Source organism: Trachemys scripta, chromosome 7, assembly GCF_013100865.1.
Source record: "Trachemys scripta elegans isolate TJP31775 chromosome 7, CAS_Tse_1.0, whole genome shotgun sequence".
NCBI classification, from domain to species: Eukaryota; Metazoa; Chordata; order Testudines; family Emydidae; genus Trachemys; species Trachemys scripta.
In genome coordinates this window covers 91554315-91570638 of record NC_048304.1, presented here as the reverse complement: position 1 = coordinate 91570638, position 16324 = coordinate 91554315, and the positions used below count along the sequence as shown (strand labels likewise).

At 42.0% G+C, this 16324-nt stretch overlaps 2 protein-coding genes across 3 annotated transcripts in view; both read right to left on the bottom strand.

Moving 5' to 3' along the window:
- The window catches only part of PAPSS2 (3'-phosphoadenosine 5'-phosphosulfate synthase 2), a 70526-nt gene extending 58970 nt beyond the window's left edge, over positions 1-11556 (bottom strand). Inside the window, exon 1 of one of the 2 annotated variants that reach the window (XM_034775180.1) lies at positions 11256-11556. In XM_034775180.1, the coding sequence (XP_034631071.1) occupies positions 11256-11282 (27 nt within the window). In that variant the 5' untranslated portion in view covers positions 11283-11556. The remainder of the gene's footprint in view (positions 1-11255) is intronic. The other variant, XM_034775181.1, reaches the window with a different exon arrangement.
- Positions 11557-11841: 285 nt separating this feature from the next.
- The window catches only part of MINPP1 (multiple inositol-polyphosphate phosphatase 1), a 76502-nt gene continuing 72019 nt past the window's right edge, over positions 11842-16324 (bottom strand). Inside the window, exon 6 of the mRNA XM_034775187.1 lies at positions 11842-12189. The gene's annotated coding sequence lies outside the window, so the exon portion shown is untranslated. The remainder of the gene's footprint in view (positions 12190-16324) is intronic.

The following is a 16324-nucleotide window of genomic DNA, read 5'->3' as shown; positions in this document are numbered from 1 at the left end:
AATACCTGGATCCGTCTCTGCATATTCCTTCTTAGGCAGTCATTTTCCATTTTGTATCTGTGCAATTGATTATTCCTTCCTAAGTGTAGCACTTTCCATTTATTCTTATTGGATTTCATCCTATTTATTTCAGACCATTTCTCCAGTTTGTTAAGATCATTTTGAATTCTAATCCTGTCCTCCAAAGCACTTGCAACCCCACCCAGCTTGGTATCACCCACAAACTTTTCTACTTTTCTGTTATCCTGCCTACCGATGCACGCTACCACTGAACTTTGAACATTTATAGCTCTCCTTTTGTTAATATTATACTCTGAGAAAGTTTTAAAAGACAAAATATTGAACTACATGGGCTGTAGTGAACTACTCTTTCACTTTCGGCAACTATGACTTGGCATTACCCCAGGGATAAATTTGGCCCATCGTGTACTTGGGAGTAATACATTAACAGATAATATCCTGAAATGAACCCAAGGTCATACACACTGCCTCTTTCTATGTACTTTCAGTACTCTTGACTGTTATCGAAGTACTGGCTCAAGGTAAACAACGTCATCCTACCCAATAACATGCTCATGACACAGACAGTTAAGTGACATTATCTTCTGGTCAGATGTATAGATACAAACTTATCTAAAACACTGTATTTTAGATATAAACATTGTTTCCACTTAAACAGATATTTCAACAGTCAAAATCAGCCCCGTGATTAAAGTAAATATACCTTCACTCCAGTTTCTCAAAAACAATCACTGAGAGCTAGATTGTGAAATCACAACACTCATCCATTGCTGCTGTGCACTTGTCAGCATGGTCAAGCAAGGAGGGTAGTCTTCCAACCGCGACCCTTCTCTACACATTTGTCTGCTGTAGATGCAACAGTGGCTGGTCATACTTTTGAGTTAGCACAGAAGACAATTTAGGAATTGCCCCCCTACACTTCCAATGCATTGCAGAACAGTCACTCACATCAACTGCCTGGAGTGATTGTGGCATGGCTCCCTGACTGCCATTCCACAAGGACCATGCTATCAGTAGCAGGGGTGTCACTATGCCATCTGACACTGGCTGACAACATTACTGCTATCAGCAGTGCTGGATGCTGTGTGGCCTAGTAAGTACCTAGCAAGACATAGCAAACCAAAGATTGGGGCCAGGCCCACATTATGATGCACCCACGAAACCAGAAATCACTGGTGAGCAGCATATGCATGCCATGTTCCCTTTATGCCACAACATGCAACATTAGACCTTACAATTATAGCCTTCTAATTACCATCATGCCTTCTCTAACATCTGACTACCGGGGCTGCTATCTCAAGAACAACTGAAGGCGGAAACCTATACCTGAAATTAATGTGTTGATATAGATTTCTTATTGACAACAAAACAGTCTTAATAATGCCAGCAAACTTGAAGACTGTCTTCTGTTTGACTTTAGTGCTTGTGAAAGTTGCAGGATTGACACTAAAAACTTTTGCAGGGATAGTAATGTCACTTAAGGATGTGATTTTTAATGACATTTCCATACTGGCCAAACTGCTAGTATAGATACAGTTATACTGGTAAAAAGTTCTTTTGCTGGTATAGCTTATTTCATTTGGGGAATTCATATAAGCTATACCAGGAGAAACACTCTTGCCAGTATAAGGTGTGTCTCCACCAGGCGAGTTTGCAAGTATAGCTATGCCAGCAAATCTTTTCCAGTGTAGTCTAGGCCTTCTGCCTGCAGAGATCAAGTACAACACAGGAAACAGCAACTGCTTCTCCACCCCAATGTACTTCAACTCTGACCTGAGTCATCCCCTGTGGTAGAAAGGGTAGTTCAGTCTACGTGCCTGTTCAAACCCAATGTACTCTGCCAAGCATGCTAAAAAGGGTGCTCATCATCACCAAGTGTGTTGGGTTTTGTGCACCAGTGATGTGAACATTAGTCCACAGGGAAATGAAGCTAGGCCACCCAACTCAGGTCACCAAACAGCTACTACACAATACTTCTAGTAACCAAACACTTAGGTTTGACCTAAACTGGTGACACTGAGGTAAAAGACTAACTGTTTGGTTACCAGTCCCCTGAACCATCCAATCTCGCAGAACTCCATAAATAAATAAATAAATAAATGAACAAATAACCAACCAACCCCCTTAATTTTTATTTCATATTAGCCTCTGCTGTGGTCCATCTTCCAATAAAGTCTATAAAGCTGAGTTTCAGAATCATACACTGAAGGAGAGAATGTTTAAGAAAATGGAATCAACATGAAAACCACTCTTATTTTAACTCTGGGGACACAGAAAAATGTCTACCAGATCTTCATGTAAAAATACATATTTATGTGTGCATGTACACTTCCTTTAGGATGGCAAGAACCTATCCTTCAATAACTGACATTTAATAACACTAAATACAATCACTTAGCTAGGTAATGCTAGCACCCCTTTAAAACAGATAGGGTTAATAAGCTACAAAATGGGGAAACAAAACAACACTAAAGGTAATAGCAAGGATTTTGGGTGGGGCACATGGAAAAAAAATCAAACTGAACAGCTACATAGTTGACAGTTACCAAGTATAATTTCAACTTGAAGTACATCTTTACAAGAGTTATTCTTGACAAACTAACTGCTCTTCTAAAGAAATAGTTAAAAAGCAATATAATACTCCCCTATAATGTTCCAATACCCGTATTTGGATATATTTACTGGAGGAAGAGCTGTAACAATATTACTGTCTGTGGAATTATGCAGATGAAAATTTCTGCATTTCTTTATTTGAAAGAGCAAAAGTCCAACTCCTAGATAGCAAAACAGTCATATTTCACCATTATGAGGCAATAAGAGGACCACTCTATTTCACAACTGTGAAGTAATCATAGCTGTAAACTATGACTATTTTAACAGTGTGATAAAACTGTGACGGTTTGGATCACAGAAACCTCTTTGGGAGCTACCACCTGATGTGCAAAGACTACCTCTGCTCCTGTTTTCCCTGCAATCTCAGGACTCCAGCACCCTGTCTTGTTGAGCCAGACACTCCCGTCTGCTCCAACACAGACCCAGGGTCTGAATCACTTGCCCCAAAGCTGCAAGTTTACCTGAAAACAGCTCACATAAGTGTGCTTGTCTTTAGCACTCAGATGCCCAACTCCCAATGGGGTCTAAACCCAAATAAATCCGTTTTACCCTGCATAAAGCTTATGCAGGGCAAACTCATAAATTGTTTGCCCTCTATAACACTGATAGAGAGATATGCACAGTTGTTTGCTCCCCCAGGTATTAATACATACTCTGAGTAAATTACTAAATAAAAAGTGATTTTATTAAATACAGACAGTATTTAAGTGGTTCCAAGTAGTAACAGACGGAAGAAAGTAAGTCACCAAGCAAAAATGCGCAAATCTATGTCTAATCAAACTAAATACAGATAATCTCACCCTCAGAGATGCTTCAGTAAGCTTTTTCTCAGACTGAACACCTTCCAGGCCTGGGCACAATTCTTTCCCCTGGTACAGCTCTTGTTCCAGCTCAGGTGAGAGCTAGGGGATTCTTCATGATGGCTCCTCCCTCCCTCTGTTCTCTTCCACCCCTTTATATATCTTTTGCATAAGGCGGGAACCCTTTGTCCCTCTGGGTTTCCACCCCCCCCACTGGAAAAGCACCAGGTTAAAGATGGATTCCAGTTCAGGTGACATGATCACATGTCACTGCAAGACTTCATTGCCCACTTGCCAGCACACATATACAGTGAGACTAACAGGTAAACACAGCCATCTGCAGACAATGGTCCTTGTTAATGGGAGTCATCAAAATCCCAAACCATCATTAATGGCCCACACTTTACATAATTGCAATAGGCCCTCAGAGTTATATTTTATATTTCTAGTTTTAGATACAAGAGTGGTACATTTATACAAATCGGATGATCACACTCAGTAGATTATAAGCTTTGTAATGATACCTTACAAGAGACCTTTTGCATGAAGCATATCCCAGTTACGTTATATTCACTTATTACCATATTTTTCTAAAACTATCCCAGTTACATTATATTCACTTATTATCATGTTTTTATAAAACCATATAGGCTGCACAACGTCACAAAAACATCAGAAAATGTTTGAGCAATTTGGCTAACGGGACTGCAATATGCCAATATACTACAATCAGTTTACCCCGATGTCAAAATTCCACTGCAGTGAGCTATCAGTAGTTGTCTTGAAATAATACACATAGAAAGCTCTTTTCTTATTGTAATACAAGATTATCAAAAATGAAGATGCAAGAGATTTAGTAGTATGCATTATATAAGATTTTTATAAATTTTTAACTTTATGTGGTCCTTCAGTTAATAAAAATACCTTTAAGGCTATTAATACACACTGCAAGGTATTGAGTGATATCACTATCGATGTGAGCTCTGGTCTTACAGTTGGATGGCTATTCCAACATCAGAATACGTTGAAGTTGTATAGGCTAATTATATACGAGTTAACCATATAATGTCCTTTCATGTATCAGTGTAATTTAAACAAGGAAACAGAGCATCTTTAGATGTTAGTCAACTACTTTCAATAATTTATAAACATGGAGAGGTTTTTTTAAATCCAATCAGTAAATAAATAAATAAAGGGGAAAAAACGCAATATCTTCAATATAACTGAAAGAGAATAAATTACTGTTAATGAAGTCATTTAGTTTCATTGAGATGACATTTCAATCTCTGTGGATGAGAGTGACAGGCTCTCAGTATCCAAAGATCATTATAAACAGTCATGTGAATGAGGAGTCCATCTGAAGATCCTCCATATCTATATATTTATGTATTACCAAAAGCTCTCTCTCAATAAAATATTGTACTATATATCTTCTTTTGCATGTTATGAAAAGGCCACTTGATTATGAAAGATAACTTTTGTATTGAATTAAGGAAATGCCAATGAAACCTCAGGTGCATAGAGAACAAGTCTGAAGCTTGTGGGTGTTGTGAGGTATACTTAGTCATGAATGCTGCACTGTGCAAAAACTGACATAATAAACAAGGTTAGGTCTACAGTTACACATTATTCACTGCAATTATTTTCAAGTATATTTATTCTCAAAAGTATGAGTTCACTCATAAGGACACAGAAGTTTTATGTAAGTAAGATTAAATGTTAAGCTATTACTAAACACCACTGTTCTAAAAAACGAGTTTAGCACCACAAAGCTAATATTTATTGCTTTTAGAAAAGAACTCTGGAACTCAGTGATGTCTTTTCAAATTCAATAAAACAGAGCATGTGCTGAATGAGACATTTCTCTGCATAATTACTATTAGAATTCCAGTCCTCCTAAAGTATCATATACAGAATTAGAGAAAATAATTTTCATCTAACTAGCAAAAGTCAGATTGCTGTATGTAAAATATTTTGTTCTTAATTTGAATTAAAACAGATTATTAATAAGAATGACATAGTTCATACCCTGCTAACAGTCTAGAAGTCAAAGTGATGGTCTTCTAATTGCCTTATTGTTGCCTACACAGCTAAATGGCTAGAAAGTCAAAGTACAACCAAACTAGAATTTTATGGACACAAAAGCAACGTCTTGGTTTTCTTAAATATTTGGATTATATAACTCACTACCCAGTTATCATAAACAGAGTAACATAACCAAATAATTTGTTTCACTGACCAAAATGTAGTTAATACTCACTGCATTTCAAAAGATTTAAAATTCATAACTACTAAAGATCATGTATACATTCCTTTTTCTGACATTCTCAAAACTGTCAATATTCATGGTAACGTCTATTCTTCTACATGAGTATGCCTTCACAGAGCCCCACAGGATATAGTCTGTTGGAGAAAAGTTAATGCATCATTTTTGCCAATAAGGATCTTCTTTTTATAGAAGAGCAGGAAGAAATCAGGATTTCATTAATACCCAAAAAGCAGACAAATCTGAATTCACACTCCTGGAAAAGTAGAGAAAGAGATCAAGTGAGGAGTAAAAGAAGGGGGAAAGGTTTCAGCTACCACACTAAATGGCACCTTGTTAGGATATGTAATTTTCTGAGAGCTCCCACCTCAACCGAAGGAGCCCCGGTCCGCCTGCCCCAGCCACAAAAGACCCCCCGCCCTGAGCGTCGGCCGAGCGGCCGACTTCCCCCCGCCCTGAAGTCACCCTCCCCACCCAAGCTGCCGCCCCCCCAAGCGCTGGCCCAAGACAACAGCACCCCGCCCCTGAAGGTCCACCCCAGCCAAGCTGGGCTGGCTCCAGTGCCGGGCCAACCCGCCGGCCCCCCGAATGTTGGGCCAGCCCCAGGCCAAGCCGCCAGCCTCCCATATCCCTGAAGGCCCCCCTGTCTAAGCCACTACCCCCCCCCCGCCCAGCCATCATCCCTCACCTTCCCCCAGCACCAGGCTGGCCCCACAGCGCCTGGCCAAGCCACCTCACTCCCCCGTCAGATGCTCCCGCTTGCCTCTGCCTTGCCACATCCCTCCTCACTTCCCCTCCCCAGAGGAGGAGGAGGGACGCAACGAGCAGAGGGGACTTCTGGAGGGGGGTGGTGCTGGAGTAGAAGACTTACCGGCAGGCAACTGCAGGCAGTGGGGGCTTTGGGGAAGGGACAGGGCCATCGCGGCCCAGGTGTCCAGTGGCGGGTCAGTGGCAGCTGCGCCAGGGAAGGCTTAGCCTTCCTTGGCCTATTATACCCGCCACCCTTGTTGTTATGTTAGGTTTCTTTAATGGCCATCTCAACACTGTGAAACAAACAATTGTATATACATTGCATAAACTAACCAGATTTTATGACCTCTAAAATTACGTGACTCCCATGTGGACCCCTCTCCAAAGATTTATTTCCACTCAAAGGAGTTCCCTTGTGACTATCTGCTTGCAAATAGCAAAGCAATGGATTACCTCACATGGAAGAGTTTTAAAACAGAGCATCACCAGTTTTATTACAATATGAACAGAAAGCTAATATTACTATATAGTTGCACTTGATGTGCATGGGTTTGATTTAATCAAGGTCTGAATGCACTTGCATCACATTTAAGATATGGTGAATCCATTTATAAAATGACAAATAATGAGAAGATACCTGGAAATCATCCAGTGAAATTAATAGGAGTTTAGTTTAAAGACTTGTACAATTCTGATTCAAACCAGGAAAAATATGGAAATTCAGTTTGTAATCAACCCTCAAATTCCAAGAAATAATGGAAAACAGTTGGCAATTGAAAGGTTGTTTTCACTTATGCATAAGTATTGGCACTTTACAGTTTTACTGTGAATTTCATCCATTATTTATTTAGTTCACAGTTTTGTTTTGTTTTTTAAAATATGGTTTTATTACCATGTTGAAAGTTGCCACATATGTCAGTGAATGCTTCACCAACTTACCTTGTCAATATGGCTGAATCCTATTCTGACAAGGCTACCTCAAGTTTGAGACAGCACTTCAGTCTCCTTGATAATTCAATCCTTGGCCTTTCCTCAGAGGTTGCCAACAAAGCTGTCAATTAGTGCTAGTTATGGTTGTGGGTCTTGTAACCTGGACAGTTATCCACTGTAGACTGAGATTATCAGCACATTTCATGTAGTCAAAACACACTGACTTATTTATTTGTATGTTGCCATTTATGCTCTTGGCATTCTACAGATGACTGAATGGCAAGGTCCCTGCTCCTAGAACATAGATCTGAAGGCCTGATCCCGCATTAGTGATTCATAGATTCCAAGGCCAGAAGGGACCATTGTGATCAACCAGTTTGACAACTTGTATAGCACAGGCCACAGAATTTTCCCAAACTAATTCATGGAGCAGATCTTTTACAAAAACATATAATCTTGATTTTAAAACGGTCAGTGATGGAGAATCCACCACAATCCTTGGTAAATTGTCCCACTGATTTATTACCCTCAACATCAAAAATGTACACCTTGTTTCCCATCTGCATTTGTCTAGCTTTAATTCCAACCACTGGATTGTGTTATATCGGACTGAAATATTTGTTCCCCCTGTAGATACTTATAGACTGTGATCAAGTCAACCCTTAACCTGAGGTCCTGGAGTCTACTACTATAAGGCATATTTTCTAATCCTTTAATCATTCTCATGGCTCTTCTCCACTTCATCAACATCCTTCCTGAATTGTGGACACCAGAAATGGACACAATATTCTCGCAGCAGTCACACCAATTCCAACTACATTCCTTATCAATGAACTTGGAACTACTGAGAGCACCTATTTGACAGTGTACATCTAGGTTTTGTATGTGAATGTCTTGGGATTATTTAATCAATCATTCTAAAGTCCCTCTGCTCAACCGCTGTTGCATTCTCAATGTGTGTTAAGAATAACTGACTAGATTATAGATAGCTATATACTACTCTAACGTCTTTCCATATCTATCTATATCTCTATAGATATAGATACACACATATATTATTTCCATATATAAAATATACAGAATTGCCTTGCTTTTAGGTTCTTTCCAACCAAGTCCCTCTTCCTTCCATCTACTACTATGACCTGGCAAAGAGAAATGCAACTCCCAAGTGATTTTAGTAGGAGCTGTGGCTGACAACACTTCTCAGAATCAGGTTCATAATCATTTAAAGAGCCCATAGAGTAAAAGCAGGGAACATTCTTTTTTTTTCCTTTCTACTTTTAAACTGCTGCCTTGATCCTCACTTTTCCTTACTGTTGTGTCCAATGCTAGCACACAAATTATTACAATTTATTGCATGCACAGGGCCAGATCCTTGGCTAGTATAAATCAGTGTAGCTTTATTGACTCCAATGCTAACAATCCCAAGAATTGTCAGACTGCCTTACCCTTTTCTAATAAGGCTGTAGTCATCATTGATGTTACAATGGAAGTCAATGAGATACAAAGGTTTTCTTCGATGATCAATTTTAAGAAATATCATTTCTTTCACATCCTTACCCTCTTGGCTGTATTGTAACCAGGGTATCCAATATTAATGAAGAACTGCATTTGGACAATCATTTCACAGAACCGGCCTCTGCCCAAGTGTACTGTACTGTAGCATAATTTATTGGTTTATAGCTTGTCTACATTTGTTTTTCCTTTCTACAGTTCTGGAAGAATGTAGAAAGGGAGAAGTTGTGTGTCGGAGACCTTGTAAAAGCGCTGAAGATTTGCACAGAGGCAATATGATAACCGATTAATATAATCCCAGACTCCTGGGTTCTAATCCCATTTCTGCTATTGACTCACTGTGTAATATCGGTGAAGTCATTTAACTTTGTTCCGTTTTCCCTAGTCTGTAAAATGTGAATAATACTTGATTACCTACCATACAATTGTTGGGAAGACTGGTTAATTTTCATATGGAGCTCTGAAGGTTAAATGTGCTTGTATTATTATCCCTCCAGTTTTTCCATACATTCTCACAGCTTCAAAGTCTGATGATGAGCTACTATTTTTCAAGCTAAGCAGGACTGAAAGTGATAACTTAAGTTGCATCTCATATGACATTTTTAAAGCACCTCAACTCTTCAAGAGTAAAGTATGCTACCCCCAAAGTACTCCCTTCTGGCCTGGGGAATAACAGCCATGATGCAGGTCATCTTGATTCCTCTACTCCTTCTGCAGAATATAAAGGTCTTCTGAGAATTAATTAGTGAATGTATTATAAAAGATAGTTGTGCTTTGAGATGGGCTGGGAAACTTCAGGGGTTTGACTAAATGAGAAATGTATATAATGAGCTAGGTGGAATTTGTCCAAAACAACAGAGAATAATTAAGCAAGGTTAAGGTATATTTTATGGAATCACTCTTAATTAAAGTGGTATAGTTTTAAAACCCAATATAGAGGAAACTGTGCTAATCATCAACCACTAACATTGGCCACTTTTCCTAGTGGCCAATAAACTGGCACTCCCAACAGGGATTTTCTTCCTATTAATTGCAGATCAAATTGTTACAATAGCTAGAAAAATAGCTGTTCTTTTATTTGCATTAACAAATTCCACTGTAGCTTTAATTTCTTCATGAACGGATCCTCGAATACTCCCACCTATCAAGAGAGGCTACCTTTTTAATTACACTGGTAAATATCCAAGGCATACAAGAGAATAAAGCTTTGTAATTGGTTTATCCTCTAGCCATCTCCTACATGCAAAAAAAAGTGCAGGTCAAATGCTAAAATTAAAAGTAGAAAGTTTGCAACACTGGTCTAACAGAGACATGATTCAATTTTAAAAGAAAATCATGTGAGGATAAAATGAAAATAAAACACAAAATCAGATTGTGTGTTTCTATTGACTTTAACGATCACAAAATCTGTGGCCTAAATCGTAACAAGTGTCTTTGGCTAGAGGAGACAAAGCACACCTTCAGTTCTGCCATGGCACACTGGTCTTCAGCACAGGCACTGGAACTATAGGGGCTGGGGATGCTGCAGCACCCTCCGGCTTGAAATGGTTTCTATCATATACAGGGTTTACAGTTTGGTGAAATGGCTCTCAGGACTAGGGTGACCAGACAGCAAGTGTGAAAAATTGGGACAGGGGGTGGGGGGTAATAGGAGCCTATGTAAGAAAAAGACCAAAAAATCAGGACTTTCCCTATAAAATGGGAACATCTGGTCATCCTACTCAGGACCCCCACTATACAAATTGTTCCAGCATCCCTGCCCCCACCGCCAACCCCCTGGCTCAGGTGTCCAACGGGGCAGATAGCTGGGCAGTAAGTTGACTAGAGCCAGTTTGCCGGACGGCTGCCTGCCGGACTCAAGTTAGGAGCCAATCCCACGTTAACCACAGAGACGGGGCAGAGGGGAATCCCACAGCTCTTAACCCCCTAACTCCTCCTAGCTGCTCCCTTCCAACGCTTCAGTGTAGACACGCGTCTGCCCCCTCCTCTCCTCTGCGAGCGGCAGGAATTTCACAATCCCCACGGGCTTAACAAACCCCCTCACAGCAAGGTCCCGGCCCAACCAGACGGTCCCCCTGATGCCCGGTGACCCAGGGCCAGGCATCCCTCTGGGCGGCGGGCAGGTCTGCTCGGGGAGGGTCCCCGCAGCCAGTCCCGCTTTCTGGGGGTCGGGCTCCCAGGGCGCAGCCGGGAACGCCAAGCCGGGTGCCTGGCAGCGGCGCAGGGAGGGCGGGACCCAGCGCGGCGCCGGGGAAGGCTGCGAGCGACCGGGCGGCAGCAAAGTCTCCGCGTCCCCCGGAGGCGCAGAGCGCACTGGCTCCCAGAGCCGGGAGAGGGCGGGCGCTAAGCGAGCGTCCTACCGTCGTCTGCTTCTTGCTCCCGGACATGTTGCTGGCGCTGCTCGCTGGCGGCGGGGGACGAGGCAGGCGGCGCTCCAAGGACTGGAGACTTGCTGGGGGCAAGGCGGTATAAAGACTTGGGAGACACGTAGCACTTCCCGGGACCGGCCCCTCAAGTCTCACCCCTCCTCCGTCTCCACCTCCCGCCCGCTCCCCTCCGCCCCCCGGCAGCAGCCGACGAGCGGGGCTCCGAGCAGGGGGGCTCTGTCCCGGCTCCCCCGCCCACCCCACGGGGCAGGAGGGAGGCGAGCGGCCCCAGCCGCGCGACAGCTAAAGGAACAAGCTCCCCACCTCCCCACCCCCGGAGGCGCAGGGCTGGGGGCTGCTCCCAGCGGCGGCGCCCGGCCAGCCGAGAGTTGTTCCAGGGCTTATTGAAACACTGCGAAAAGTCCCTGACAGGCAAAGGGAGCAGGAGTGGGCCCCGGGTCCCAGAGGCAAATCGACCCAGCTCACGCTGGAAACCAACCAGCCCGGGCTACCCAACGGTGCGCTTGGTAGCGCACTTCGCACTTCACCCCCAACCCCATTAAGGGCCCGATCCTGCGACCCTCTTTACTCACTCCAATCAGAGTTGCAGAATCACTCCTTTGCCTCCCCCACTCCTGCCTGAAGTGGACAAATGAGTAAGACACAGGACCCCACATTCAGTGGCCAGCTAGGCATAGCGCCCAGCTTCTCTGTTCCCAGGCCCTGCTCTAGCTCCTAAACCTCATTCATCTCTGCCTCCCCTAAAAGTTGGCAGGTTTGTAAAAGCACTGGAAAAATGAGCTTTTACCTGTAATCTAGGGCTTGCTCTCTTTCTGCACATGTACAGCCAGGTGCTTCTTTGGAGAAACCAGGGAAGGAGGCCTCTTCACAAAGATTCCTTGCACTTCCTTTTTGCCCTGCCATTTGCCTATGTTGGAGAAGAAAAGTTACATATCCACAATAGTGTTTTCAATTAAGCCTCAGGAATGAAAGACACTGGAAAAGGTATTACAGGCTCAAGCCACCTCCTGCAAGTAGAAATCTGTGTAAAGTATGGTAATATGGACTGTCAGAATTGTCTTTTACAGGGAAATTACTACAGCTTTGAAAAAGAATGATACTACAGAGAGCAGCAGTCCCCTTGCCTGGCTCCCTGCCCACCTGTCCAAAACCACAGAGCCCCAACTGCACAGAGATCCTGTCTAGAGGTTTCCATGGTATTTGGCATGTTTGTGTCCTGTGTTGGCTGAAACCATTCCCTCTAACAAAGTGTTAGACCAAAGGAGCAAGTTTTCGGCTTCTTTCATTCTCCCACTCTCCACACTTCACCTGGGAGCGGGAAAAAATGGAGATTCACTCATTGATCATACACCAAATGAACTGATAATATACGGCTGTGACATGCCCTCAAAATTGAAATCAGACAGCAGTATGCAATGGCTACCAACAGAGAACATTGACCTGATTAGTACAAAGGAATATGGATGACCAGTTCATGTCTGATGAGTTTGAACTTTTCCACAATGCACAGTTAGCCTGTGCAACTCTCTTCCATTAGAAAACATTGAGACCAAGAGTTTAGCTGGATTCAAAAATGGATTGGATGTTAGAATGGATGAGGAGAACATTTAAAGTTAGGAAATGTGGACTATTAATCTTTACACTTTATGATAAAAGCCAACCTCTAACTGGTTAGAAAGAAATTTTCCCAAATGGCAGGTAATTCAGTAAATGCCTGGTCAGGATATCTTCTGCTGAAGTGTCTGTTACTGGCCACCGTCAGAGACGAGACACTGGACTAAACTGGCCACTGCCTGATCCAGTATAGCAATTTCTAAATTATGTTTGTATTGTTACTATTTCCACCTATTTTCTGACCCAATCACAACCTTTCTCAAAGTCATAATTTAATTTGGCCCATTGTTGGCTGAGCAAACCAAGGACCTATATTCAACTTGATGACATTTCTCTGGCTGGTTGGATGTAATGTGGTAGCTTTTGAATGCCACATCTATTCAATTTCAACATTTCAGGGAATGTTCTAGGTGTCAGTGAGTAGAATCCTATTGATTCTGGTGAAATTCAGAAAATTGGAAGAGGAAAGTGCAGAGCTCCTAGCATCGAGTTAGTAGACCCAGCAGCTTCAACCAGGTCTCTAACTGTCTGTAGCTCAAAGGAACAGTTGATGACAATCATTAAATAACTTTACCACCACCCCCTTTCAGCTCTGCACATCCTCCCAATAGAGTTTAAAGGGTGAATGACTTTTCTCCCAAGCAGAAAGGGAAGAAATAAGAATGATGGGGAAAGGGGAGTAGAAAGAATGGGGAGCCACACAGCCCTTGGAAATGAGGGAGAATAGAAGACCCTGACATAGGGGGAAGTGGGCACATAGTGCACAGCCCCTGGCAGGGGTAGAATGTGAGGGTATGGGAGGGAAGCAGAAAGGGATAGATAGGGGCTCTGTGTCCCACCCAGTATGATGGGGAAAGAAGGGGTTAACCTGGAACGGGGAGAGAATAGGGTGACCAGCTGTCCCGATTTTATAGGGACAGTCCCGATTTTGGGGTCTTTTTCTTATATAGGCTCCTATTACCCCCCACCCCCTCTCCCGATTTTTCACAATTGCTGTCTGGTCACCCTAGGAGAGGAGGAAACGGGGGAGAGAATGGGTGGGGGCTTGCAGGGAGGCTCTGAAACAGAAGAAGATGGGAGGATAGCACATAGGGAGCTGATGAGGAAAAAGGAGAAATGAAAGGAGTCCTGCTGTGTGTAATGTGCTCAGCTCATAGAAGCAACAAAGTGTACAACCCTTTAGTATGTATTACTGACGATGGGCTAAATTCACCCCAGATAGAATTCCAGTGAAGTCCATGCTGTTACATTCAGGATGAATTTGACCATAAGTTTTTCAGGAATCAGCACCCACTAATATATCATTCATTTTCCTTTGATTAATTTTTGTATTAATTATCTGATTGTAAATTCTGTTCTTGAAGTAAAAACATAATATAAAAAACTCTATGGGAAAAAGTGTCATGATGTAATGATGATTTTAAAGAATTCCTTCTTCTCAACAGTTGTTGGCCCGAGGGAAGTTTGAGTTTGAGCCTCCTCTTCCTGTGTTAGAAGTTGGCAGAAGGCCACTGTCAGTGATTTCACAATATATTTGGCCGCACTCAACAAAATTCTGAGCTTTACAAAGATTTCCCTCAGAAGCATCACAGCTTGGAAAAGAGACGACTACGAGGGGATTATGATAGAGGTCTATGAAATCATGAATGTCATGGAGAAAGTGAGTAGGGAAGTGTTGTAGGAGCTGGAGGGCGTCTAAGGGCTTGATAAATGGGAATATCTGTAGGGGACAGCTTATTGCTGAGTGAGGGAGCCTGAGGCCAGTAGGGGTCCTCCACTATCTTCTGTCCCTGCCACCATTTGTGGTGCTGCTCTTTTGCAGCTCAAATCTAACAAATGAAGTAATGAGAAAGAGGCCACTGGAGTGCAGCTCAGTAGGCTGTGAGACTGCAATTTCAAGCCATTCCTGCCTCACAGCCAAATGCATGACATTCAGTATGGACAGTGGATGGATGGGCATGCATGGCTCTTGTGCCAGGCGTGAGACACGTGACAATTCCGATTTTATCATGTAACCATTTGGAATGATGCTGTAGTGATTCTAGGTCACTGAAAAGAGTGTTAAACTGTTGCTTGAGTTATTAGCTATAGGCCTAATCTTGAAAACATGGGATTTCTACTGATGCCTGCGGGATTCTGCTAACAGGACTAAGTGCCCTAAGAAATGGCTTGATTGTACATATAGAAATTATAGATGTTGATAGCCATTGGGTTCACACCTGTGTAATGCTTGTTTTACAGAGTCACTCATACCTTAACAGAAGAATGTGGGCATTGCTGTTATAAAAATATCTTCTATTGCTCTTTCCTCAGATGGCTTACTAATGACATCTATATGAAATACTGACAGCTTATTTGTTCCTCAACATATACCTACTCTATATTACCTAGAGGTCCCCTCAGAGATGCAGCTGGAGGGAAGAGATTGCTTATGAAGTCAACATTGTTTGCATTCATTGCATCATTCTGCACTTCAGTTGACTCAAGTATACTTCACCTAGGATCATTTGAATTCCTCCTTAAATTACTCCTTCAATGGTAATAGGCCAGGAATTAGACTAACCACTAGCAACCTACCTGAGAGTTTGTGTGAGGACATAAGTGTTATCTTTCTTAAACAAGTATTGTCCTCCATTTCTCTAAACGCTACACAGAAAGTGGCAAGAAGTTATTTGTCATTTATAATAATTTAGACTTTTTTTTGATTTTATAGCAAAAAAAGTGTCTGAAAAATACATTGTTAGAGAGATAGCATCAAGATTTAAATGTTGTAAAATCACCTTTTTTGCTTAATAATTGTACAATTGATACACTAGGATTAATAATTCCTAACAAAAAAGAAACAAGTTACATATATTAGAGACCTTATTCAGCAATACTAAATCTATGTCATACAGAATTTTGCAGACTCTATAGCAAGCCTTGACATAGCCACATAGCAGCACAGGTAGTGGAACAGGGATTAGAATAGTGACACTGCATGGGTGGATCAAAAATCCCGATAAGGGGATTCATGCAACCACTGTTTGTTTAAAGAGTAGTTATATAAGATTTGGGAGATGCCTTAAGGTGAGTTTCAGACAAATATAGTGAATTAAAAGAATGTTGGGTACAATGTAGATTTCTCTCACAGTAATTGTTTAAAATTATTCTCAGCACCTCTTTTACAAGTAGTAAGCAAAGAAACAGGGGGTAGCCGTGTTAGTCTGTATCTACAAAAACAACAAAGAGTCTGGTGGCACCTTAAAGACTAACAGATTTGTTTGGGCATAAGCTTTCGTGAGTAAAAACCTCACTTCTTCGGATGCATCCGAAGAAGTGAGGTTTTTACTCACGAAAGCTTATGCCCAAATAAATCTGTTAGTCTTTAAGGTGCCACCAGACTCTTTGTTGTTTTTGTAGATACAGACTAACACGGCTACCCCCTG